The sequence below is a fragment of the Lissotriton vulgaris genome, chromosome 7 (genome assembly GCF_964263255.1).
Source record: "Lissotriton vulgaris chromosome 7, aLisVul1.2, whole genome shotgun sequence".
In the NCBI taxonomy this organism is placed as follows: domain Eukaryota; kingdom Metazoa; phylum Chordata; class Amphibia; order Caudata; family Salamandridae; genus Lissotriton; species Lissotriton vulgaris.
This window is the reverse complement of record NC_141695.1, coordinates 1,316,534,174-1,316,560,238: the sequence shown is the minus strand read 5'-3', so window position 1 is coordinate 1,316,560,238 and position 26,065 is coordinate 1,316,534,174. Positions and strand designations below refer to the sequence as shown.

General features: G+C 45.1%; 1 protein-coding gene across 2 annotated transcripts in view; it reads right to left on the bottom strand.

Annotated features, from left to right (window-relative positions):
- LOC147703583 (uncharacterized) overlaps positions 1-26,065 on the bottom strand; it is a 1,699,045-nt gene that overhangs the window by 873,856 nt on the left and 799,124 nt on the right. For both annotated transcript variants that reach the window (XM_086931923.1, XM_086931924.1), the window contains exon 12: positions 4,335-4,513. In XM_086931923.1, coding sequence (XP_086788049.1) covers positions 4,335-4,513 — 179 coding nt within the window. The remainder of the gene's footprint in view (positions 1-4,334; positions 4,514-26,065) is intronic.

Genomic DNA, 26,065 nt, shown 5'->3' with positions numbered 1-26,065 from the left:
CCCTGCTTTTTTTAAAAGATAAAATAAGTGCTCTAGAAATACATTTTCTTAGTCAGGCTGTATTTAGTGCACTTTTGTAAATACGTTTAGAAGGACACACTCCAGTGCTCAGCTGTTAACACCCTTGTATTTTGCTGATTTACCAATTGCACACAATTATATTTGTTTCTAGTAGCAGACACCCTGGCACAAGCTAATAGCAAGAGAAATAAAATACCCCCCACCGCCCAAACCATATCCTGAATGGCGGTAAGTGAGGATGTCTCAACCTACGTAGGAGACTATATGGGTCAATCCAAATCGTGATGCACTTCACAGCACTTTGTATGCCTTATATAATTCCTTCCACTAATATTTCCATCTTCTGTAGCATCCTTCTATCTTTCCTTCAGTGCTTAAATATTTCCTTACCTTCCATCTTTCTTTCCATTGTGGCATTCTTCCTTATATCCGTCCATTGTTCCATACATTCTCCCATCTTTTCTTCTGTAATTTTATCTATCCTTCCATTATTCCAGCTTTCCTTCTATCTTGAATTTCTTCTTCTTTCAATCTTTATTTGCAGTTCCTTCCTTCTTTACTTTTATCTTTTTTTATCCCTTCATGCTTCCTTTCATCATCTTTTCTCTTATCCTTAAAACTTTCATGCCACCCTTCTTTTAGTCTCTAGTTTTATTTCCTTCCATCTTACTCTCGTGGAATCACTCCATGTGCTTCTCACATTTTATTTTCTGCCAGTTTTATAAGTTCTCATTCACTGAGCCCACTTTTATGACGCCAATCCGCCCCACCACACAGCTCTGCCATTGTATCTTTTTGGATTTATCAGCTTCTCAGCCATGATATGGAAGTCAAAGATTAAAGCTGGTTGGGGCCATAAATAATATAACATGGACCTGCAGTAAACCCTGCTGCAGCTGTGGAAGGAGCTGCTTCACAACATCCTTACCCTCACTCTACCACTCTACCGCCCTCACGCCCTCATTATACCGCTCTTACTCTACTACTCGACCACCCTCATGCCCTCACTCTACCACCCTCACTCTACCACTCTACCGCCCTCATGCCCTCACTCTACCGCCCTCACTCTACCGCCCTCACGCCCTCACTCTACTGCATTCACTCTACTACTCTACCGCCCTCACGCCCTCACTCTACCGCCCTCACTCTACCACTCTACCGCCCTCACTCTACCACTCTACCGCCCGTACTCTACCACTCTACCGCCCTCACTCTACCACTCTACCGCCCTCACGCCTGACCATAACTCTTGAAAAAAAGGATTCGTAGCTTAGAAAAGCAGTGTCACCCCAGAGAGGGGTAGATAAATGGACAAAATGTAAGTGGGAGACCCACTTTTCTGAAAAGATATTGGGACTCAACCAGTAGATAGTTGGGAACATACGAAAAGCATGGCAACAGCCATATTGTAACCTGACCTTCACGGTGCCCAAATTGGGGCTCTGGTCTAACTTGAGTGAATAGGTGTTGGGAAAAAGCTCTCCGTTGCTGCTGGACATTAACTGCAGTCAAGGAACATTAAGGAAGGCTTGCTTTCTCAATATCTGCTCCCATAATGCGGTTGAGGTGCTGTCAATTGGTTGGAAAGAGCTCACAGGCAGCCACCTTCGTTGTGCGCTAGCCCATCTACCATTCCTGGTGTATTCTATCTGCTCCTCTGGGTTTGAGCTTTCAGAAATAGTGGTCGGAAGTAAAGCATGGATTAATCTTATAGGTTGGTCTAATTGAATGCTTGAGGAGATTCCTTGGTTGGGTTTTATCTAGTAGGGAAGTAGTGACACGGTCACTTGCAGGGCGAGTTTGAACGAACACTCTTGGAAATGAAGATCCACTCTACCCACACAGAGTAGAGGCCTTCATGGTCCTGGGACCTGGGACCTGGGTTCAACAGCTGGATTTCTTCTACTTTGCTTGGCGGCTCTGGGTGCAGAGTAGCTGGCAGCTGTCAATCACTGGGGGGCAGGTCGCGCCAAAGATGGTTTACCACATGCTCAACAACACCCTCAGGATACAAAATCACAGCAGGGGGGTCATTGCCAATGTCGGTCCCTGTTGCTGGGAGGGGCTCTCAAGATGGATATGTTATTCACGGGGTCGATCACCCAACTGATAAGTTTTCACCACAGGCACACATCGACACACGGTTCCAGAATATGGTCTATTAGAACACTTAGGTGTTCTATCTTCGCACAATGGCACAGTCTAACATCCTGTTTTCGGTGAAAGTGTCTTCTTTGTGTCTCTTCACAGATTCAAAGTAAGCACTGAGGTTCTGGTGCCAGGGGAGCCCCTTAGATCTAAATTTAGTGGGTGTTAATGGCGTGAGGGACAGTGGCAAATGGGCTACTGATCCCTGTGGCTAATCCGCCACTGAGGTGAAAACATCCCGTGGTTGTACTTCGCCTTTCTACCCAGAGTCCTCTAACCTTGGGTCATCCAGCCTGACAGAACCCTTCCTTGGCTGAATAGACCTCCTAACCCACCCTAAAGGTGTGGTTAGCCTTTGGAGGTGTATGCCTCCTGAATAACTAATTTTCGCGCTTGTCAGGCTGAACAGGGCAGGAAGGACTTTGTCCTCGAGTGGGGTACAAGGAATTACACATCAAGGGCAGTGAAAGCCTTTGAGGCTCACTGCCTTGATGACTGTATAAACTAGCTATCCTGGTTGGGAGGAGGTGTGACCTCCTTCCTGCCTGGGTCCTTTGCCTCTCCTCCTGTGGATGTGCTCCCATGACCAGCAGGAGGGCAGACTCTTGTCTTAATGGCAAATGGCTTGAGGAAGCCTGCAAAGGCAATGGGGTCCAGTATCCTAGGAGGGTACCCATGCTGGGTGGCAACTTTGTGCAAACTAGCTCACCCTCGACACAAAAATCGTGTTGGTGTGAAAAAGCACAGTGTTTGACACCAAACATGGCACAATTCAGTCGCTCCATAATGGAGCTGGCTATCTTGAGTTTTCTCTGTAGCCAGCCCATGTTACTCTATGGACCACTGGTCAGTTACAATACAACCTTGCATTACAGGGTTACTGTTATATCCACACCTCTAATGTAATGCCCTCTACCTCCTGGGCTAAGGAGGACAACCTTAAGAGCGACTTACTTACAGTGGTGGGGCTCTGCAGCACCTGGTGTGTGTAGAGTCACTCCAGTAGTCAGGCTGCTCGTGCAGGGCTGCAATGGCAAACCTGCTGACACACTTTAACTTGGTCACACAGGGTGGAACAAACAGTGCTGGCTGCAGCCTTGGGGCCCCCTTTACCACCCTTTCCCTAGGTTCCACTGGTTAGCAAGTCCCAGTGCACTATCAGAGTACAAAATCAGCTTCTAGCAGTCCAAAAAGGGGCACAAACTGTGTGTGTGTGTGGGGGGGGGGGCTACAAAAAAGCCCAGTTTCTAGCAGTACCTGTGGATTTATATATTGTATATCCGTCATATCCTTCACTTTCTTCAGCACCACAAAATGCTGCACAGCACATCACTCTCAGAAATTGTACACAACACTTCCAGAAAATGTAAGTCTCTAGATGCCCAGTGCATTGATCCCTGTTCATGAAGAAGGATGTGCAAATTAAATTTTACATCGACTGATTTGTGAAAATGTATGCAATTTGCAATGCCACCTATGTACAAACAGGTAGCATCGCACACTGTCCATTCCCATAGAGCAGAAAAATGACCTGCGAAATTACCAGAATAATATTAATTAAACAGATTGATATTTATGACCCCCTGCGATTAGCTGTGAATGCAGGAATTGTGGTTTGCAAAATTAATGCATGCCCTAAAGGACCGTTTTTTTCCAACCTTTGTCCCTTAGAGGGATAAGGGCTGTTTTGTCCCATTTGGCGGCAAATCAGTGGAAGGAAACAGTGGTTTCTGCGACCACTGTCTCCCCCCCAAAAGGTGATCAAACACCATGATTCACTAAGGGGAACCTGTCCCAGAGGGACAGCTTCTCTTTTGTGAATCTGATACCATTACAACTTGCCACTGTAATTGCAGTCACATACCACTGATACATTTAATTATGAATAGCAAACAGGAGGTGGAACTCTTTTCAAGCTCCCTTCTAACTGTAATTTGTAACGAGTCGAAAGAGACATTTTGGTAATAGAAAGTCTTTTCCAACTCCAATCATGTCTTTGATCCATTGCATACCTGTATTGTGTGGTCACAGAAACAGTGATTTTGAGAATTGCAGGCTTTGCGGCTGCAAAATGCAATGCTACATTGGGCACTTGGCTGGAATTGTGGGGACCAATCTAGTCTATTTACATTTCAATGTTTAGGAGCAAATTGAGCTGCACTTACAGGGCAACTGCCATTTTGAAGGTTCTGGCTTACACCACACAGCATCCCTTCTTTAATCTTTTCAGTCTGGTTTGTCGATTCAGAGAGATTGTACAGGCAATTGCAGGTCTTTGCTCCAATCAGCAGCAGTGGCATTTCGACAGGACGTGAAGAAAATATCTGATAGTAGTAGTAGTAATCTGCAAAATAAAAAAGAGTCAATTGAGGCCGCTCATTTATCATATTATATTCTGTTTGATTCACTTGCACTGCTCCACCGAATAGTCTTGAGGATAGCCAACTTAATTTTTAGACTCCAATTTCAAAGTCCTTCACATTTACAGAACCGTTTCTATATTTCAATTTTACATCTTGCTTATTTATTAAATACATTTTATTCATATGCATATATTACATTTTTCTAAGCAGGTGTAGGGGACCCCCAGGGGTCCCCAGACCAGGGGTTAAAAACCCCTGTCCTAGCCCTTTCCTGGAGTAAAACCCCATGTCCATGATGGTAAAAAGTTGAATAAGAGATTGTAGATGCTAAAAATATAAAAGCATTTGTAGGCGTTCACAGTCTTACAGTTTTACATGGCTTATATGGCTAATTAATCACGGCATTATTTTATACAATCCCAAACTTTTGCGTGGGCATTTACAACTCTGTATTTCCCTTAGCTTGAGGTGGAGAATTAAGGGCCAGATGTAGGAGAGAAAATACTGGTCAGTAACGGACGATTTCGGCCGTTACCGACCGGTATTTAGGATTTGGCATGTAGGGGCCATCATTTTACAGAATCGGTAAATTTACCAATTCGGTAAATTTACAGATTCTGTAAAATACCGAATTGGTAATTTTACCGATTCGGTAAATCCACATGTAGGTGACACTCCTAAGAGTGTCACAGGCCCTTCAGAATCGGTATTTTACCACCCAATCCAATTGGGTGGTAAAATACCGAATTCAGGTGTGCATGCACATCTGTGCATGCACACCTGTGCCATGTGACACACAGACATGCCCTTAGGGCATGTATGTGTGCCACATGTCACACATGCCTGTATTTGGGGTGCTAGAGGGCGTCAAAGTGACACCCCCTGAACCCTTGCAGGATTCGGTATTTACCGATTCGGTACATACCGAATCGGTATTGCCCATTGATTCCTATGAGCTTCAAGGCCCATAGGAATCAATGGGCAATACCGATTCGGTATTTACCGAATCGGTAAATACCGAAAGTTACCGATTTGGTAATTCCAGATTAAAATATACCTACATCTCCCTGCTTCATATTTACCGATTCATAAATACCGAATCGGTAAAATTCGGTAAATAGAAGTTACCTACATCTAGCCCTGAGTGCACTAATGTTGAGTTACCACCCAATCGCGCACTGTTCACGTGGCGCTGTGGCGCTTTACAAAATCTTATTAAATCAAACTGTGTTTTAAACCACTCTTGTGTTATGTTCCACACATTTATTTTTTCTCTAACTCGTATTGTTTTTCATATGAATCGTAGTTACATTTTTTTAAAGACATACACAATACTATTTCATTACTGACATGTATTCACAGGACTTATACATTCCATGTTCATCAGTTTATACTTGGCACATGTAATATAATACATTTAATCAACATTTTACGAATGAGCCCAATGCATTTCGGCACTCGTGTGTGCCTTCATCAGGGGCAGTATCTATAAAAGAAAATTGAAAAAACATGGTGTAAGTGTCAATTTATGGTGGGGGGTTCTGTAAATGTATAACCGTGATGTTTGCGTACCTGATCCTTGTGGTAATGTATGATCTTAGTCCTGTCACTCAGTATGGCCCTTGTATCTGTGTTTAAAACATAAGTACAAGCCACTATATGATGATGCCATATACACTTGTGTAAGAACTATCAACTTGCCTAAGGTTGTCTTACATACCTTAAAAGACGGTATCTCAAGTCTCTGAAAAAATAATGGGTAACAAGGTCTTCAGTATGTATATCTGTTTAGGTAGACCATCTTTCTACATGATTAGTTTTCCACATACCTGATTCAAATGTGCCTCAGGTTTCTGAAATATACAAATCATTTCTATGTTTTAGTTTTGAATGATGGTAAATACATTTCTGAGAGAACCGGCTTGCGGTAGCTTGCCGTGTTTACCTGTGCTTTGTTCTTTGTTATCCCGATCTATAAAAAAACCGAAATGTAACAGCATGAGCACCCTCGTAGGTTATTCCCAAGTCTGTTACTTAGTCTTGGTATAAATATTCCTGTCATACCTGTGGTTAACGTAGCGTCTGCTCTGAACGATTCCCGCACTCCGCACTAGCGTCTGTGTCCTCCGGTCCCTGTTTATCTACTGATTCCGTTTAACTCCGCGTCAGTTTCGCGGAGTTCTCATTAGACGACGGACTGTTCGCCCGTGTGTCTGGGATAGTTAAAATTTGTGGCGGCCATCTTTGAAAGGGTTTTCGAGTCCGTGGGTGGATCGAATTCCTAATAACTTTATTTAGATGAGCGATTAAACTCATGTCTCATTCGTTTGGCTAATGAGTACTGTCGTTATTCTGACAATGCCATAGTTCCTAATAACTTTATTTAGATGGGCGATTAAACTCCTGCCTCATTCGTTTGGCTAATGAGTACTATCGTTATTCTGACAATGCCATAGTAGTATGGTTATCCTGCCATATTTAACCCATGTGTTAAAACGAACTGTTGTTACGGAATTTATTGGGTTAAAATGTATAGTAACTCATTTAAGTGATACTGTGTTTTATTTAGGTGGTACTGGGACTGTTGTCCACTAGCTTATAATGTGTGTACTTTGAACCTCTAAGGGCTGTTTGTAACTCTAGTGTATTCTCGCTTATAGAACCTATTGATTGTGTTGAATTGGTTCATCATTCGGAATCTGTAGTGGGACTTAGTGTGTGAATCAATATGCATCAGGTTATGCAGTACATCATTCGGAATCTGTAGTGGGACTTAGTAAGTGAATCAATATGCATCAGGTTATGCAGTACATAAGAACATCATGCAAACCTTACATCTGGTTACTTATGAATTTCTCAATAGTGATATCACTGGTTTTGTTTAACAGTTACATTTCCCTGATCACAAAACATAATTGTTCTTAATGAATATGTGAGTTACACTGGTGTATTATGACAAAATGTCTCTCTATTGGTTATTCTGTTGCGATTATACCTACAGATAACACGCTAAATCGTACTTGTCATTGAGACCAATGGGTATCATTGTGTTTAGATATCTTATCCAAAAGAGTTCACGTTGTAATAATTTCTGATGGTTGTTCACGCCTTGTTTCAATGGTACTTGTTCTAAAACCAGGACTGACAACCCTTAACAATCGCAGCACCAGTGTAAAAAAACAGAAAAACTTAGATAAATTCGGAGTGCTCCTACAACCCTCCTATTCCTGAGTGCACTAATGTCATCTCTGCCCCTTAGGAATCATAGTGCGAATTCCTGACAATCATAAATGAAGGCATTTCTGGTCGCAAACATATCTTCTTGCCAAACATGCCTTTGGGAATCCGGCCCAATTAATAAGAACTAACAATTCCTGTCTTTGCAACTGTACCATCCCATGCTGTGCACAGGCCATGGCTGGTGGCAGCATTAAATGCTTTAGGGTGCAGCAATTGCACTCAAGAGTCTTGAAACTGATTCCACTGTCCTTGGTGAAATGGCAATCCCTTATATAATTTTGTTTTTTTAATAGTGACTGGAAACGTTTGAAAACATAATGAACCCAATTCACAAAGGTAATAGTATAAATGTAATAGAATGCCAGTATAGCATTAGGTTTTCGTACAGATGTACGTGCCCAAATTATCTTTTTTGACAGATATTATATGACTAATGTGTTATGTTCCCTTAAACACAATTACCCATCTCTTTTGCATGTCAAGGTGTCATTAGCTAGAGACAGTATTATTGTTATTTGTATTAGTTTCTCGATAGTAAGGTCAGAGAAGTGACATTTTGACAAGAAATGTGAAGAGAAACCCTTATGAGCAGATGAAGCCTGCTGTATCAGGAATGAGGGGACGCTCAAGGTTTCAGTGACAGTCCAAGTTATGTAGAATGGGAAACTCAGGGGATGTTGCATATCACGAGAAGTGAAAGATCGGCACTTAATGGGATGGGAACAGATACAAATGTTGCTGAAGTTTCTGTTTGTTTTAATTAAAGTTGAAATTGTTGGGAGACAAAGCATATTTCCTTAGACTTTGAGGGGTACAGACCTCTCTGCTTCCTTTATTCTTAAAAGTGTGAAGCTTCATGCTAAACACTTATTCCAGTTTTGAAAGACTTCTACTGGAGACTTCAGTATGCTGACACCTACTCACATTTCCGACTTTCCTTGAGACCACACTTTATAAACCATTCTTAGTCTAAACTTAGAATCTTTATTAGAGGATTTAAGTATGTATATATGTTTAGGAGAGGGAGTTGGAGTTTCTTTAATGAACACCTATTTCTAAATATTTGTTTTTGTATTGCTGTGGCTGTGATTAATGTGTATCTTATCCTACTAAGACTGAACCAGTTGCAATATTTCTTCTTGCCAGCTGTAATCTTGTACCTTTTTAATATTCTCCTGACATGAATATATATTGAATTGACTATTAATTGGAAATAAGATTCCTTAATCTCAATCATCAAATCCTGGTCCTTACTGTGTGGCCAAATGAGCTTCACAAACATTGAATTGACTTATTCTTGCTAACTCCCTTGGCGTCTCAGTCAACTTACAAAGCATCAGATGAGAGATTGTAAATCATGCATCTGTGCAGTCTCAATATTGAGAAAGCATTTGACACAAATGGAGGGGCTTATATATTGCTAGACCTGAAAAAGATGTATTGTGGTCCGAAATGTGTCTGCTAAGTTCAATTACTGCATACTGCTCTATTAGCAGGAGTGTGAGCAGATGGGAGATGGGTAAGGGAACCAGACAGAGAACCCATCTGTTTTCTTACTGTTTACCTTGATAGTTGAACCTCTAGCCACTATACTACTGAAAAAAAAGAAAGGACAGGGAATATGGATAGGAAATGTAGACCATTCAAAGTTCAAAGTTCAAAAGACCTTTATTCGAATTACATAAAATTCATAAAAGCAATATACAAGAAAACAGTCCCATAATCTCTTTACAAATCTATTTACAATAGTTAGAATTTGTTACAACTCTCATACGTCAAATATAGACGAGCTTTCCATCATTTTACGTACACGAATAATCAATCTCAAGAAAGTGCTAGTGCGAAAAACCAATTCATCGGTGTCAAGAGAAATCAACATTAGATAAGAATCCCTTAAAGAAAGCGGCCTACGTTTTCTAAAATATGATGATAAAAACCATTTAATATACTTTAAATAAAATGTACAGAAAAATAGGAAGTGCAAATCATTTTGTGTACTTATCCCGTCACAAGGGCATGGTTTAAAATGTGATGTCTGGTGGTAACCCAAGGGGAAACACAATAAAAATTTTACAGTGCCAGCCCTTAGACGAAACAGCAACGATCTTTCCCAGTTGGTCATGGAGAGGGTAAGATATAGTGGGAGTGGTTGCCTAATCAAGTCATTCCCCATGTAAGTCACAACTGATGATTTGAGTAATTCCTTTCCCATTCTTTCAGAATTATAAAGTGCATATAGTGTGTGTTTTAACTCATTCTTGTCTTTGAGCTCTATTTTGGATGGGTCAGAGAAAAGGTCTCCCCTGCCCACAGCACACAGGGTCTTAGAAATTCATGCGAGCCAGGGAATTGCTAAACCCTTTTCGCAGCTAAGACAATCATTTATGATGTCCTGTGTTAGGGCAGCTGAGTTATTCTTCCAGATCCTGAACCAGAACAAAGCTGGTCTAGACCTGATAAAATCACATACATAGGGCAGGTTTAGGTCATTATGACAAATGAACTCAGAAGAAGAGATTGGGGCACCCAAGATCTTTCTACAAAAACGACTTTCTTCTCGTTGGATGCTATAACTGTTTCCCAAACCCCAAACTTCAGCCCCATATGAGACTACTGGTACACACTGTAATTTAAAAAAAAATTAAATTTGGCTTTAGAGGCGCCTATTTTCTTTTGACGGGGCAAGCTCAAGATGGAGTTGATGGCTTTTGAGAACTTGCCCGTGGCGTGGACCAAATGTCCACTCCATGAGCCGTTCGTAGCAAAAACCATCCCCAAATACGGGAATGTACTCACAGATTCCAACTTGTCAGTCCCAACATGTATAGTATTGAGCTTCCGTTTCCCTGGCCACAAGACATAATAAAAGATTTTTTTAAATTCACACGGATATCTAGCGCCTCCATATATTGTACAAATGTTTTAACAAGTAGGCAGAGCACATTTGGGGTGCGGCCCATAAGGACAGCATCATCTGCTTTTAAGAGGACCGGTAGCGGTTGCCCCTTAATTATTGGCACGTCTGGAGTCGCCTGTTTTAAGGGATTGGTTAGCCCATTGATATAAATGATAATAAAAAGCAGGGGAGCTAAAACGCACCCCTGTCTAACCCCTTTTCCTATTTTAATAGGCCCGGAGACTTCCCCACCCACCCCAATCCTAAATTGCGCTTTAAGGTCAGTTTGGAGATAAGCTAAAAAGTTTACAAGAGCCTCATCCAGTCCATAGTCCAAAAGAATGGACCAACGTTTAGATCTGTTGACTAGATTGAAAGCGGATGAAAGATCCATAAATGCAAGATAGATAGGGGACGATCGAGCAATGTTATACTTGTCAATCACCAATTTCAGGTTTAAACATTGCTCGACCGTGCCCACCCTGCTTCTGAACCCCATCTGACAGGGGTCCAACAATTCACAATCTTCCGCCCACTCCAACACCCTATTATAAAGAACTCGCCCCAAGATTTTTAAGGTATTATCTAAGAGCGAAATTGGCCTATAGTTGGTCGGATCTGACCTATCGCCTTTAATAAATATTGGGACGATTGTGCTAGTGGACCAGGTATTGGGCATAGGCACTAAGGGCAAACTATTGAAAACGTTGAGTAAAATTGGTGCCCATAAATCAGGGCTCCACTTAATAACATCGATTGGGAGTCCATCAGGACCAGGAGCCTTGTTACCAAGGCTCTGTCTGATGGATACTTCTACCTCTTGGAGACCAATCTGCAGACAGCGCAGTTGCCCAGGAACAAAACTTGTTGTCTTCTCAATTGGAGTGGCGTATATTTTAGAGAAGTGGGCCTCCCAGGCACTACTGGTTATGGTGCAACTGGTTGTGGTTAATTGTTTGCCCATGTCTCGCATTTTTCCGACGGCAGTCCAGAAGCAGTCACTGCTTTTCTGATTTGCACTTTCGACCAGTAACTCCCACTGCTCCGTCAGTAATGCGGCTTTCCGATCAGCGATTCTAGATTTATAATCTTTCCTAGCTACCTGTACCTCTGCTATACATCAGGTTTCCTAGTTAAAGCCCTGCGCAATGCCCTATTTGCGGTCGAGCAGGCGGAGTTAAACCACCTTGGATCTTTCTCTGTCTTTGGTAAAGGGACTGATAGGCAAGTTTTTATAGCAGAACATAATTTGACAAAATCCATGATTACCCTTAAACCGTTCCCATCAAAAGATAGGCAGGAGTTAATCAGGTGGGAGTGTTCCTTTTTCACAATTTCTAATATGAAACCACTATCAACTCCCCTCCATTTCAACCGCAAGCCATCTCCGGAAGGGGTGAAATCTCTTGCTCCGTGCAAGTTAGCATATACGGGGCTTGGGCCTAAGCATAGGGTAACTATAAGGGGGGTATGGTCTCCAAATGATGTTTCCAGCACTGTGGTCGTTATTATTAGATCTATTAAATGAGGGGGCATAAAGATGAAATCAATTGTCGAAGAGCAATCTCTGCCTTTAAAGGTAGGGGCATAGTTATTGCTAGCAGAATGTCCTGCTTCCAAAGCGTTACTGAGAATATGTTCAGTTAACAAGTTATCTAATTCTAGGCCCCTTCGCTCAGCAAGGTTGAGTTGAGTTTTTCCCTTTGACCGGTGGTTCGTCGTGATTTTCGCATTAAAATCCCCCCCAATGAGGATCCCTTTCTCCTCATCTGTATCTATATTTTGTTCCAGATTTAATAGAACGTTGGAGAGCTCTATGAAATTTCTATTTGGGACAGAATTAAAATCATTGTTATAAAAATGTATTAAATAAATCCGGATCTGTCTTTTGTATTCTAGAACCTGTATATTCCGGCTCTTAGTTGGTAAATCCCTAATAGTGCCACCAGCCGATATTTTGATCCCAATAAAAAGGCCGCCTATTGCGCGACCAAAATCAGGCTTTGGTGCTATCACACTAAAACAATGGTAGCCCTCTATATACAAATTTTCAGTGGCCCATGTCTCCTGAAACATGACAATATCTTTATCACCCAATAACTGTACCCATTGCGGGTCTAACAATCTTGATTCCAACCCAGCAACGTTCCAGCTAAGGATTGTCAAGTCAGACTTACTAGTAGGAATGACTGGCTTCCTCCTATCACCTCTATCTATGACTAACTCAACATTTGTCAGTGTTGTATTCTCATTCCCTTGTGTTGCTATAAGTAAGGGAATTTGGTCATGCACTACTGTTCCCTTAACTGGTTTAGTTTGGGTGGGTGGTAAATGTTCCCATATTACACTTGCCTCCTGAAGTTTGGTACCGCCCTTATGATTTCCCAGTCAATCTTGATCATCCAGGTTTGAAAACACTTGTTCAAACCGATTATGCGTTGGGATGTTATATATGTACCTCGCCTCGTCTCGGGGCATATTTTGATTATTCCTTGGGTTACTCATATCTCTTAGATTGTACTGGGGAGAGATAGTAAAACATGGGCGTGGCATTAGGTGCATTGGAAATGTCGCCTGATGACACAGTTGGGGGTTATTCCTAAAGTTGAAATTAGGGTCCATTAAATGCCTATAAACATAACCTAAAGGGAGGAGAGTTGTATTAAACTCCCAAGGTGAAGGCAGTGGGGCGTTGGCAAGCGTATTCTGGGCCCAATGGGGGGATCTGAAATTTATAATTATACAGTTTCCTCAAATTTTTTCCTAAGCGGGCCCACCCATCCCACCCTTTGTGTTAGGATAATCTGATTGGCTTCTTCCATTGGGAAGTTGCAATTTGCAAATAGCCAATGGAGGGTTTTGTTTTTAAGGCTTGCGGGATTTTCCTCTTGATCCTTCCGTAATTTCGGGACATTAACAAAAACCACAACATAGGCCCCGCATTCCAGGGGTAAACTAATATGGGCTGGTTACTGGGGTCTGGCCTTCCTTATCTGCTGGGGGGTGCTTAGTGCCCCTATTAACTTGTCCAGTGGGTACCACTTTGCTATTATCTGAGGCTGGGTTTACACCTCCTGAACTAGTTGCCTTTGTCAGACTTGGTTTAGGTACCTGTTTCACTGGGAGTTGGGTATTTACTGTGTTTTTGCTTGTACTTGGAGTTAGGGAGGGGGCTTTGTTACGGACATCTGTTTTTGTGTTAGTTTTATTATATTTAACATTAGTTCCAGTAATTGTCCCTGGGTTAGTTTTTCTTGTTAAACTAGGCCCTGTGCTAAATTTAACGTATGTATGTATGTATTGGCATTTTATATAGCGCACTACTTACCCGTAGGGTCCCAAGGCGCTTCGACCGCTGCGAAACCCTTCCTGGCTTCCCTGAGGGATGGTCCCTTAATGGGTATCTCCAGGGTGAGACCAGGCATCCCCGGCGGTCTGGTGGGGCCGTTAGTGAAGATGAGGCAAGCTAATGCCCAGAGTTGCCGAGTGTGATCGCTGATCAGAGTGGGCACCGAGGCGAGAGAATTATCGAGTCCGCTGACCCTGGTCCAGAAACCAGGGTCAGCGGATAACTACTTGTTCATCTATAGCTCCCAACCTCTTTTCAATATTTGAGATTTTTAGACTAATGGGCCCTAATAAGGTAGAAAACAGGGTCTCCAATCTCCCCCAGAAACCTTCGTTCACCATCTCTATTCTTGCCTCTGAGGTTTGGGTATCTATGTCATTGGGCTGCCCCTCTCCCTTGTCCGCTCTCTGCCCTACTGGGTTATGTGCCACCCTCCGCTGCTTGCGCCCACCTTTGCCCCTTTGCTTGTTTGTTGGTAACTCGTTAGTAGTGTGTTTCAGTTTACTCTTAGCTTTTTGCCCCCTAGTTCGTACTAATGGACTGTCAATGTTTTCCTTCACTGTGTCTACCAAATCAATACTTGGGCAAGCTTCTGTGCCCTCTAGTTCTACCGAATCATCTACTATGAATGGGGGCGAGTCTTGGCTCATAATCATATTTGGTAAATACATGGTAGGAGTGGATGAGAGCCTGCTTCCTGTATTCAGATGGTCTGATGACATCATATCCTGTATTGGGCAGTTCTCGTTAGACTCGGCTCCAGGTAGTCCTGCGTATGATGCTACAAGCAAAGAGTCAAATTAAGTGGCCAGAACCGTAGATGTATTATCTGGGTGCATAAGCATAGGCACACTTGGGGGAAGCGATAAGCGTCTTTCAGTGTTCTCTATGGCTGTTACCACAACCCCGATGGTCTTCTGCAGCATTTTATCGATGGAAGTTAGGCTTGTTAATGGGGTAGTAGTAGTTGTTACGGGTATTTTCTGCCTGATTTTCGGCCCTAACACTACAGGTGTTCTTTTCCCCATATTGTATGTGGTTCAAATATATTCACTGAGAAAATAGGACAGTGAATAACTCTAGTCGACAAGGGAACACAAATTACCACAGGGTCAAAAGATATAGGTCCAGATTCATCACTGACCTGCTGGTCCAACGACTATATGATATGTCCAGCCTTGGCCAGCCCCGGACGGCCACAGATGGCCCCGCCCTTGTCCCGGGCTTCTCCCGGGAGGCTCCCGTGCGCTCCCGCGACGCTGGTGTATAGGCTGATTTTTAAAGCGCCTCCTGGCGCGTTTCTGGCGGTGGGGGCTTCCGGCCGTGTTGCAGGCTGGAACCTGCAGTCCCTGACACCAAGCGCCCTCCCCCACACAGCGGCCGTAAAAGATGGAGGTGGATTGCGGCGGCGGGAGGAGAGAAGGGAGGCGCTGACCAGGACAGCGGACAGCCGGACCAGAAGAAGGAAAGGGCACAAGTTCCAGGCTAGCAGGCCGCCCCGTAGGCAGGTAAAGATTTTCACAGGCAACCGAGGTTGCCAACAGGGACCATTCATTTCAGTGCATGCTGAGGACATGTTTGTGTCACTCAGGGGTCCACTGCTCATCGTAACTCACTGTTGTGAGAGATGAATCAGTTTGGTGAAATTTCTGGTATTAGTATAAATCGCTGCTATTGCTACTGGATACTGTTAACAGCTGTTCAACAAGTGAGCCTACGAAACTCCTTCTCCAGTGGGAAACTACAGCCCTTAGAAATTTAAGAATATCAATTATAAAAAAGCCACATTCTCCCGCAAATTAAATGTAGGTAATGTGATAGCTAACTGTTGGAAGTCAATAGACTTAAGTTTTAAACTGCCACTGTCATTCATGGGACAGGGATGTTTGGCCAAGGGGATAATGCTGCCTTGATGTCTATACTCATTTGAGGACACTATGGGGCATATTTATAAGCCCCTATCGCCACCACAGCGTTACATTCAGGTGATGTGATGGGGATAGGGACTTCGCCTTATTTACAAGGCAGTCTTAAGCCACTAAATGCGCCTTAACGCTGCCTTGTAAATAAGGCACCCTTTAACACTGTACTTAGCGTGAAAGGGGAGGGCAATGGGTGTTGCAGTGGGCGTTCCACCGCAACACCTATTGATTTTGACACTGCCCCCTATTTACAAGGGTGGCGTAAATAGAAGGCAGCATCAAAATTATGACCATGGAAAACCTCGTCTTAAACTGGAGAAACAAGGAGAAATGCTTTATATTTCCTTGTTTTTGCTGTTCACATAGAAACAGCAAATTGCCATTGATTGTTTATGTGCAGGAAGATGCTCCTTCCTGCACACACATTTTTTAAAAAAAAGAAATGACGTTTTGCAACTTCTATGTGTAACGCAATAAGCAGCACACATGAAAGTTACAAAATGGATCTTCACTTACAGTGGTCAGATCCGGGAAATCAGGTATTCCCGTCGAAAAAGGAATTTAAACAACTTTTCTGAACAACTGTAAAGGAAGATCTTGTTTTGCTCTCGCAGTTTTCTGCTCCACAAATTGGTCCCCCATACTGAGATTTACTGGGACAAAATTACCAAAAGTGCAGATAGGAAACTGTATCACCAATTTAGAGTTGGCACTTTACCAGTAAGGGTTTTTACAAACAAATGGCGTAACCAATCAACCATGTTCTGTCCCTGGTGTAGTGAGCTAAAAGAAACTGTTGGCCACCTCCTTTTTGCTTGTCCAGCCTACTCCGCACCCCGTCGCAAATGGCTCCAACCCATTTGCAGAAGGATCAATACACGTGTGTGTGAGGAAGCTTTGGCAGTCCTAAGATCCAATAGTGCAGAGTGGATATCCATAGGTATGGCGAAATTCCTTGGATGGGCTTGGATCATCAGAGCCAGACACTTATTTGGTGAAAAATTACAAACGAGTTAAATGTAGGAACCAATTGTACTTTGTCACCTTGATTTATGACTGATACGTAAACTTTTTTAATTCTATGAAACGTCATTTGATACTATTTAATTGTATTTTTACTGTGTAATGAATGAATTGTATTTTAATATTTATGAAGTCATACCCTGTATATATTTTCTTGTTGTCTTTTATGAAGAAATTTTCGAAATAAAGACGTTTGAACTTGAACTTGAAAGTTACAAAATGTAATTATAAAAGATTGTTTATGTGCAGGGACATCTTCCTGCATTAAAACATTCTTCCCCTCAACGCAGACACTCCTCCACTATGGTGCAAGGGTGCCTGCATTGGCACTAGGCTGCTAAGTTTAGCGCCAGCGCAGGGAGAAGCGCAGGGCAGCATCATATTGCTGTAAATATGGTGCAGCCAAGTGCCTATGAAGTGTGGGAGTGCGGCTTTAAGTCTGGAAGGTTAACGTAGCACTCTGTCACTTCATTATAAATATGCCCCTATGTGTTAGCTATCAGAATCACGGCCTGCTGATGTGGACAAAATGCTAATGCAATTTTTGGGGAGGAAAGAGAAACAATGAAAAGCTAAGCATTCGGAAAGCGGTAAGTGAAGGAAGGGACTTAATTTTGATAGATATGGGGAGCTATTACCTAGTGGCACAACTACAATACAAAGTAGTTTGGTATAAGGTGGAAGAAAACCTGGACAAGAATCTTTTGATGAGCTTAGCCCCAAGTGACATGATAAGTACATTTGATAATCACCCCAGAACACTTGTGATGAAAACTTTCCAAAACTGGACCATCTGACGGGACATCAGTGGATTCAATAAACAAAACAGAAAACCATGATTCTGACACCATATGAGGAAAACACACCTCTATTGGGGCTTATTAAATTCAAGTATGCAGCCAGTACACCTGCCAACTCACACAGTTCCACCACGTGACACACGATATCGGCTTTCATCACACAGTCAGCCATTGATGAGCCGATATCACACGGTGGCATGGAAAACAACCTAAAAGTTAAATAGTGATTTGCCAGCTTGTTTTCCGCGCTTTGAACTGATGACTTCCATTAATGGGTGTTAAACACCCCAAGACATCGGCACCAGCCTCAGCAAGCTTTTTTTTGGGGGGGGGGGGGGGAGTAGGGGGCTTGGGCAGGATAGGGTTCAGAAGTACCTCTTAGGTACTTCTTGGCATGAGGCTCCGCCCCTTTCAAGGCCCCAGCCCCTCCTCACACTGTGACATTTTGCTCAAGCTGGCAGGTATGAGTCAGTGGTATAGATGTTACTAGATGGAAAGAGGAAGGAGGGGTGCACATGGTACTTTTTAAATAATAAAAAATGTGTGATGTTTACAGAAGCTGATGAATTTGTTTGGGAGAGAGCCAATTTGGTCCCTACAATATGGTCTATTTTGCTGGGTGTACAGTAGATGTGCAACAGTTAGTTCTCTGATGTTGCTTGATGTTTGGAAAAGGAAAGAAACCAGAGTGCAGGTGTCAAGATCATTTAGTAACACAAGGTTGAAGCTGGCATGTTATTTTTATTTACACAGGACATTTTTACACAACAAACAAACTCAAGCCCCAACTGCAGGACACACCCTGCAGCAGTTAAGTACGAGTAGCAAATGGGTTCCACCAATTTAGTCCAGCAGGATTTCCCTTTTGAATACCTGCCTTTTGGACTTTACTATAGGTGAGTCGCACTACCCTACCCTAGTTAACTGACAGTGTCCGCCTTTTAGGATATGGTCGCTGAAGGCCAGCTATTGTGAGAGGCACAGGGCTCTTTACACATGAACACACATATGTGTGTTTGTGTGTGGTCTCTGTGTGTGAGACTACGGTAGTGTGCTGGCTGGTATCTGCACCTGTGTGCTATCTGTATAGCCTGTTGCAGAAGGTACTCTGCAGGGATTGATACTGACTTAGGGTAGGTCTCACAATATTAGGAGGCATTGAGAGTGTAGGTTTGTAGTGTGTGCTTACTGGAAATGTGTAGTGTTTATACTGTGTGTATATTTTAGGCTAAATCGGACTTAAAGTACAGTTTCGTTCCACTTAGGCCCACCAAGTCCAGCAAGATACCAACATGGGGATAAAAATGCACAGTTTGAATCTGCAGTCCAATTCACCAACATCAACTCCTTATTGAACCTTAGGATTTATTATATTTCTCTGGCTTGGCTCATAATCAGATTCCAGACGTTTACCCCTGCTACTAGCCCAGGTTCTTCACTCTGCTCCCTTGCAGAGGGAAAAAAGCCTCCTCACACAAAAGGAGCAATCAACAGAGATTGACTCCTGGGAAAGGAAGGGGTGCAGACGAAATCTGCATTGGTGATACAAGGTTGAGAGATGACATGAAACTGATTTTATAAATGTGGTAATACCCTGACCAAGCCAGTGGGTTTGTCTTACATACTGACTCATCTTTTATTCAAATACCTTGTCAAAGTAGAACATGTGGTTACTTTTAATATTGCGGAGACCTCTTGATGAAGGGGCTAGGCCTGCCTTATTTACTATGACACGCCCTTATCAATAATGATGCATCTGGTATTGGTGGGTGGTATTGTGAATATGGGGCTCAGGACCCACTCCGGCGCATATTCTCAAGAACATGTGGTAGCCATCGCAAGAGTAACTTAACGCAACCTCCAACATCGCAGTCTATCACTGGAAATTTACGCCGTGTTAACCATGTATACACACCACAGCGGCATTATGCGATAGTCACCAGATAAGGTGTCACATGGGTGCGTTAAAATCAATGTCACACCGCAAAATGCGAAACACGAACACCCAAAAAACTGCGATGCGGCCAATCGCGATACAAAAAGCCTGCAAATCACACAAGTCTGGTGGGAAAATGCACCATAAAAGCAACAAAAACAATACACAAGTAAGAATTCAAAGTGCGTAGCAGCATGGATGCACCCTGACCCAACGCGAACCCCACAAGCCCCACAGACCACCAGCAAGGAACAACGGACATCCAGCAGGGCAGACCAGACAACCCATCAGTGATGCCGGAGACAACCACCACACCTTCGACTCTAACACCCTACAACAGCCCATGGACATCCCACGCAACCCACCACTAGGACCAGCGCAGACAAGCTACTTAGAGGAGAACCCAGCCCCTGCAACAGACCACACAGCATGAAGCACCCGCAAGCACGGCTGGCTCACAACACTTCACCGACCCACAAATGGCAACCCAATGCCAGGTGCCAGAACACCAAAAGGAGGTGGCCGAACAGGTGCGGGTGTGGTCTGAACCCATGGAAGGCAAACTCGACGACATACATGGGTGTCTATTACCCTTAAGGGACCACCCACAACCCATAAAGGAGACCCATACTGCCAAAGAGACACATGCAGATGCACATTCCCAGTACAGAACCACACCCAGGGGCACGCACATATCAGTCACACACCCATGTTGGCTCTGCATACGACGGCCCAGTCCACTCCCCTTAAGAATTGAGTGGGTGACGAAAAAGCTACATGTCCAAGCTCAAACCTGCTGCCTGTGGTGACATGTCTGCGTCCGCTGTAGACACCACAATGTAATGTGATGAAGGCCACAGGCCCATGGTCCTCATGCATACAACAAGACCACAGGGACACACGCAGATATTATGTTGAACTGGCTACGGGCACGTGCGCCTGGCCCCTTTATTGGCAGGTCCACATGTACAGTGACGCCTGTGCTGGGTGTGTGTGGGGTGAGTGCAAGCCAGCCCTCAGGGAGTTGGTGGTGCTGGCAACAAATAGAACAGTGAACACTATGAATACGGAAACAGACAACACCAGCAGTACAGGGACAACTGCGGAGCATCATGGAGGTAGCCGGAGCAAGTCCAGAGGTCACACAATGAGCACACAGAAGTGTCCGTGAGTTGCAGTGCACTGAGTTTGGGGCAATAGAGCTGAGGGCACCCATGTGAAGAAAATATCTAGGATCATGTCCCTTCGGGACATTCCTGATGCAGCTGCAGTGTGTGGGGGGGTGTCACACCTGCATCATCTTCCTCATCGTCGTCCCAGTTCTCCCACACTGCCTGAACTGACATCGCTGTGAGAACTCTCCACATCATATACCAAAAACAGTAATGGACGATTATTCATGGTGCACTGAGCTAGTGGTACCTGGAGTGCTGAGCAGGGGACCAGGCAGAAGATGTCATCCACGACAGGTGTGTGCAACTCTGTCAGTCGGCCAGTACGACCATCTCGACACTGGCAGTTGGAGTTGGTTCTGGCGGTGGTGGCGTGTGCCTCCTGCGGTATGCCTTCAAAATTGCCTGTCTAGTGTTTAAATCTTTAAACAATCACAGTCCCAAATTCATCACTGACCGCATCTTCCACTACACACCCTCAAGCGACCTCCGTTCAGCCTACCTTCACCTCCTCACAGTACCCACCTTCAAACTGAAGCATCAAGGGGGCTGCAGGTTCGCAACCCTTGCCACTAGACTATGGAACTCCATCCCACTGGAAATCAGACTGAGCACTAACCTTACCAATTTCAGAAAGTCCCTCAAAACTTGGCTTTTCTCATGCGCATATAAATAAGCTGCTTAGTCTTGCGATCCCTCTGTCTCACTAGCACCAAGAAACCAACCGGTGAACGAGCGCTCTACAAGTCCCTTATAACATAACATAACATGTGCCGTCAGGACTCTATTTGATGTGTGAGCCCTGGTGGGCTGCAGTTGATCTGAATGCACAGTGATCCCCTTGATCAAACTTAAAACTTTTTATAAGCAATTAAACACGCAAAAACATTTGCCGTGAAACTGGATATGTAAAAAAAAAGTTACACTTAATTGATAGTACCAGATATTCTGGCACTTCTATTAAAATTTTACTGCAGTTGATGCCGGCGGCAGTGGACAGTGCAGGGCCACAGGCACATGGTGGGATGACCCCAAGGCCATCGCCTCGGAGGCCATCAATATATCAGAACAAGGGGTCTCTGACCTGTCCAGCACAGAGTTAGTGGCCCCAGATCCACAGCGGCCAGCACAGGAACCCCGCCACAGGATGGTGACTTGAGGTCCACTGAGGTAGGGCCACGCAGACTGAGCGGGTCCTCGTCGATGTTGAAGGTTAATGTGGCGGAGGGTTGTGGGGGACAGTGGAAGGTGTCCTCCAGGGCATGATGCAGAGGGCAGAAGCTATCTGGAAGCAGCAAATGGAGGAGTGGAAAGTGACTGCCTCGTTGCCACCACCAATTCGGTATCAGCTGCATGAGGATGGAAACTACCCCCTAGTCCATGGACTGAGACGCCACCAATGTACGACCAGAGGGTGTCCATGGTAGTTGGGGAACAGACTTAGTGGCACCAGAGCTGAGTGGGGATGTAGTCTGCGATGATGCCGGTACTATGATATGAACTCCGGCAGTGCCAAAATAAGACTCTGTGACGTACTGGACCCCAGTGTAGGCCGGAGGAAGCAGTCAGCAGTGGGCCACAGCAACGTGTCGTAGGCTCGCGATGCACAGTTAGTGACATCAGGGCAGTTGTCGGTAGTGTTCAATCACCCCTGTAACGATGATCCTTTTTTCCTCCCAAATGCAACGCATCATCCTCTCACGCCTCTCCTTGTGTGCAATGATTCGTACTCTGCCTTTGAATTATCGATGTTCAGTTCCAATTCTGTGTCCTACTCGAGCGCAGCGTAGGCCGAGAGCAGTAGTCCGTGTGGGCCCACAGAATCTTGCGGCTGTGATTTACTACTAAGACCTGTTGGCACCACATCATAGGGTGTATAGTGACATACACTCAGCCATGATTCATGTGCCCTGTCATGGTGTTATCAAGACTCAGTTCCAAGTGTGCGACCAACTTGTCCGCTGGGCATGCTGGTGGAGTATGTCAACGAGAAAGGAGTACTGCAGGCATGTGTTGGGGAGGCCGTGATGGTCTGAGGAGGTTTCCAACGTCGCAGGCCTCAGGCTTGGAGATTGCACCTACACATGATGGGCACTCTTTGACACACACCAATGTCGTAGGTGGGCATTGAGGCCTGGTTGCGCAGATCGGGCAGGACTGGTTCAGGGACCAGTGTCCCAGGGTGCAGCAGGCGCACAGGATCGATGGCAAAACCTCTCACTGCGTCAGCCTCGTAGCAGGGTGTGAGGCACCGCCCTGACAGAGACGTTGGGCATTCCGGAAGAGGACCACGCCCAGAGTTACGTGCCTTTTATTCACACCCCTACGCTGGCCTGGAGTACGCCGGGCCAGCCCACTCCGCTTATGGGGGGGGATGTCACAAGCTACAGTTCTGCGATCTTCCCCACTGGCTGGGGTGAGAAGGTTGCGTCCACTGTCCAATACACTCCAAACACCAGCGGTGTGTGTTGCCATGAAAATGTGTGTGGTCTGCATACTGCATTCTGCCAGCACATCCATGACACACTTGGCATTGTGTACATTCTCATTTATCGGTCCCTCGCCTCCTTCGCACATGCCTGGTCCCCACCTGTGCCGACATTCTGCTATTGTGGGTCCGAGGTGCCATGCCGTTAATGGCTCATGTACATGGCTGGCCTAGGTCCCCACAGTAAGTTGTGCTGTCGTGTCAGGTGGGTGTGCATGTTGTATGTGAGCTTGTGACGTGTGCATTTCCTATGTTGTGAGTTGAGGTGTGTTCATTTGGTATTGGCCAACAAGCAGTGCATTTCCGTCTGTGCCATATTGGTGACGCAGGTTGATGATGGACTGTCGGGAGGTGCAGGTATCATGTAGACTGCCTGGGTGGTTGGCTGTGGCGTTGGTGGAGATTCCACGGTGGTTACTGTTGCCTGCACATTGGTGGGATACATGCACTTTCTGTTGCCCTTATTATGTGCAGTGTCACCAGGGGCCACTAGTGGGACATGTGTACAGTCAATTGCCCCCTGACATGTGCGGGAAGCCTGCTGTGGTGTACATGCCTTGCTTGGTCTCCGGCTGTTCCTGTGCCATGTGTGTGAAGTATAGATAGTGGGGTACCAAGTTGATGGTGTCATCCATGACCGTTGTGGGGGACTTGAATTGGCCTGGCTGTGTGACTCCTCCGTCTCAGGTGGATGTTGGTTGGAGGGTACCAGAGGCCAACAGGTGCAGCACGGCCAGCAGCTTTCTCTGCGGTGGGATGTTGGTTGTCCGCTGTGTTGGTACTGTCAGCCTGTGGGCAGTGGTGGTCAGGTTGCGGAGGAGGGCTGTCCCTTTGAGCATATAGTGGGCAATGACGATCTCTGGGGTTGGGTCTTTGAGGTGGGTGCATTTTCGGAGGGTCGCTGTCTTTGTCTGCGCTGCCTCAGTGTTGGTCTGGGGGAAAGGTGGCGGGTATCCGGGGGGAGGGGGTCCCGAGGGGGTTGCGGTGGGTTTTGGGGCCCTCTTGGGTGTCCAGCCCGCATGTTCAGTGTCTCCATGACATCTGTTCATCTTCAGGTGTGGCTATGGACTGGGCTCCCTTTTGTGGTGCAGGCTGCCGTCCGACTTTGCGCCAGGTCAGGGCAGGTATTCATTTCCTGCGGCTAAAGCGCATTATAGCCTGTTTCGTGGTATTTTTGCCAATCTGGCTGCTCGTTGAGAATGTTGCAGAGTGATATTTTTGCTGCTTTTTGCAAGGAACGCCTACTCTGCATCTCATTAGCGATAGTTGCCGGGGTCCTCTGTGGCAATGTTGTTTGCTGCTGCTATCGCAGGTAAACTGGTGTTTAGGGCTGTTAACACCAGCTTGTGAATGGGGGCGATAAAATTATCGCAACTTTGGCTGCGATAAAGTGGCATTAACTCGGTAATAGCTCCTTGAGAATATGCCCCTAGGTGTTTTATCAGGCCTTTACTGTAGGGTGGTGTGGGAAATGCCACAGCGCCAGACGCCAAGCTCAGTGACGCCTAAAGCTCAAGCCATTTGTAGCTATGTTAACAGCAGGGCGTGTGCCTGCTCACGCACCTTACTCTCCCATGAGCCCAGAGGTTGTGTGGCCTGGGAGCAGAGAATCTATTGAGGGAAAGGGCCAGGGGTGTCACAGGCCTGTGGTGGGAGTAGGAGGCCCCTTCTAAGTTCTCCTGCTGCTCAGATACCCCTGGGGGCGCCTTTTAGCCCACAGAGGAATGTTCATCAAGAGAGCCTCGCCCCTTTCAAATAGGCCTGTGCCAGGCCATAAGTTCACATTATTAATTTGATTAATTTTGTACTCACCAATACTGTAAGGTAATTCATGTCAGCGGTGCAGTCCCTATTAAAGTTTTAGGTATCTTGCATCAACTAACCGTATTTGCATTTTATAGCTCTTGTGTTTCTGTGTTTATTTCATGCACAAAATTACTTATATAGTACGTAAGCTTAACTGAGTCACTTCTAGATGTCTCGGTAGTTTCAGGGTACGACTGGGTGTTTATGACACGATACAATTGAGATCTTCGGAATTGGGGCTGAAGGAAATGCACGGTCCTCACAGTGCCTGTCACAAGGTCATAAAGGTCTGATGACTACATGCTTATCCAATCATTGGCCTCTCTGTACAGCAATGTTCCCTTGTGTGCGAATGACTAATTTATCTGAAAGTGGGTGATGAAGGGACACAGTTCCGAGAATACAGATGATGCCAAAGGAAACTAAAATTCTGCGGGGCAGATTTATGATGCCCTTGCGCCGCAATTGCGTCACTTTATTTGACGCAACTGCGGCGTAAACAATGCGCCCTATTTACAACGTGACGCATCTAGGAGATGCGTCACGTTGTAAAGCCCTGCGCCATAAGGAGGCGTTCCTGCACAGGGGGGGGGGGGGGCGTTCCTGCGCCGGAACGCCTCCTGAAAGTGGCTGAGTGAAATCTATGAGATTTCACTCAGTCACTTTCAGGCCAATGCTGCGTCAAATCCCTGCGCCTGCTTGAAGCAAGCGTAGGTCTTGATGCAGCATTGTGTAGATGGGGCACCCCCGAGCCTTGCTGGAGCTGCGTCGCGCTTGCGACGCAACTCCAGCAATGCGCCACATTTCCGGCACAGATGCGTCACGCATCTGTGCCGTTTTTGCACCATGGTGCGCCCAGTATAAATGCGGCGGACCATGGGTGGCGGAGCTGTGGCGCACT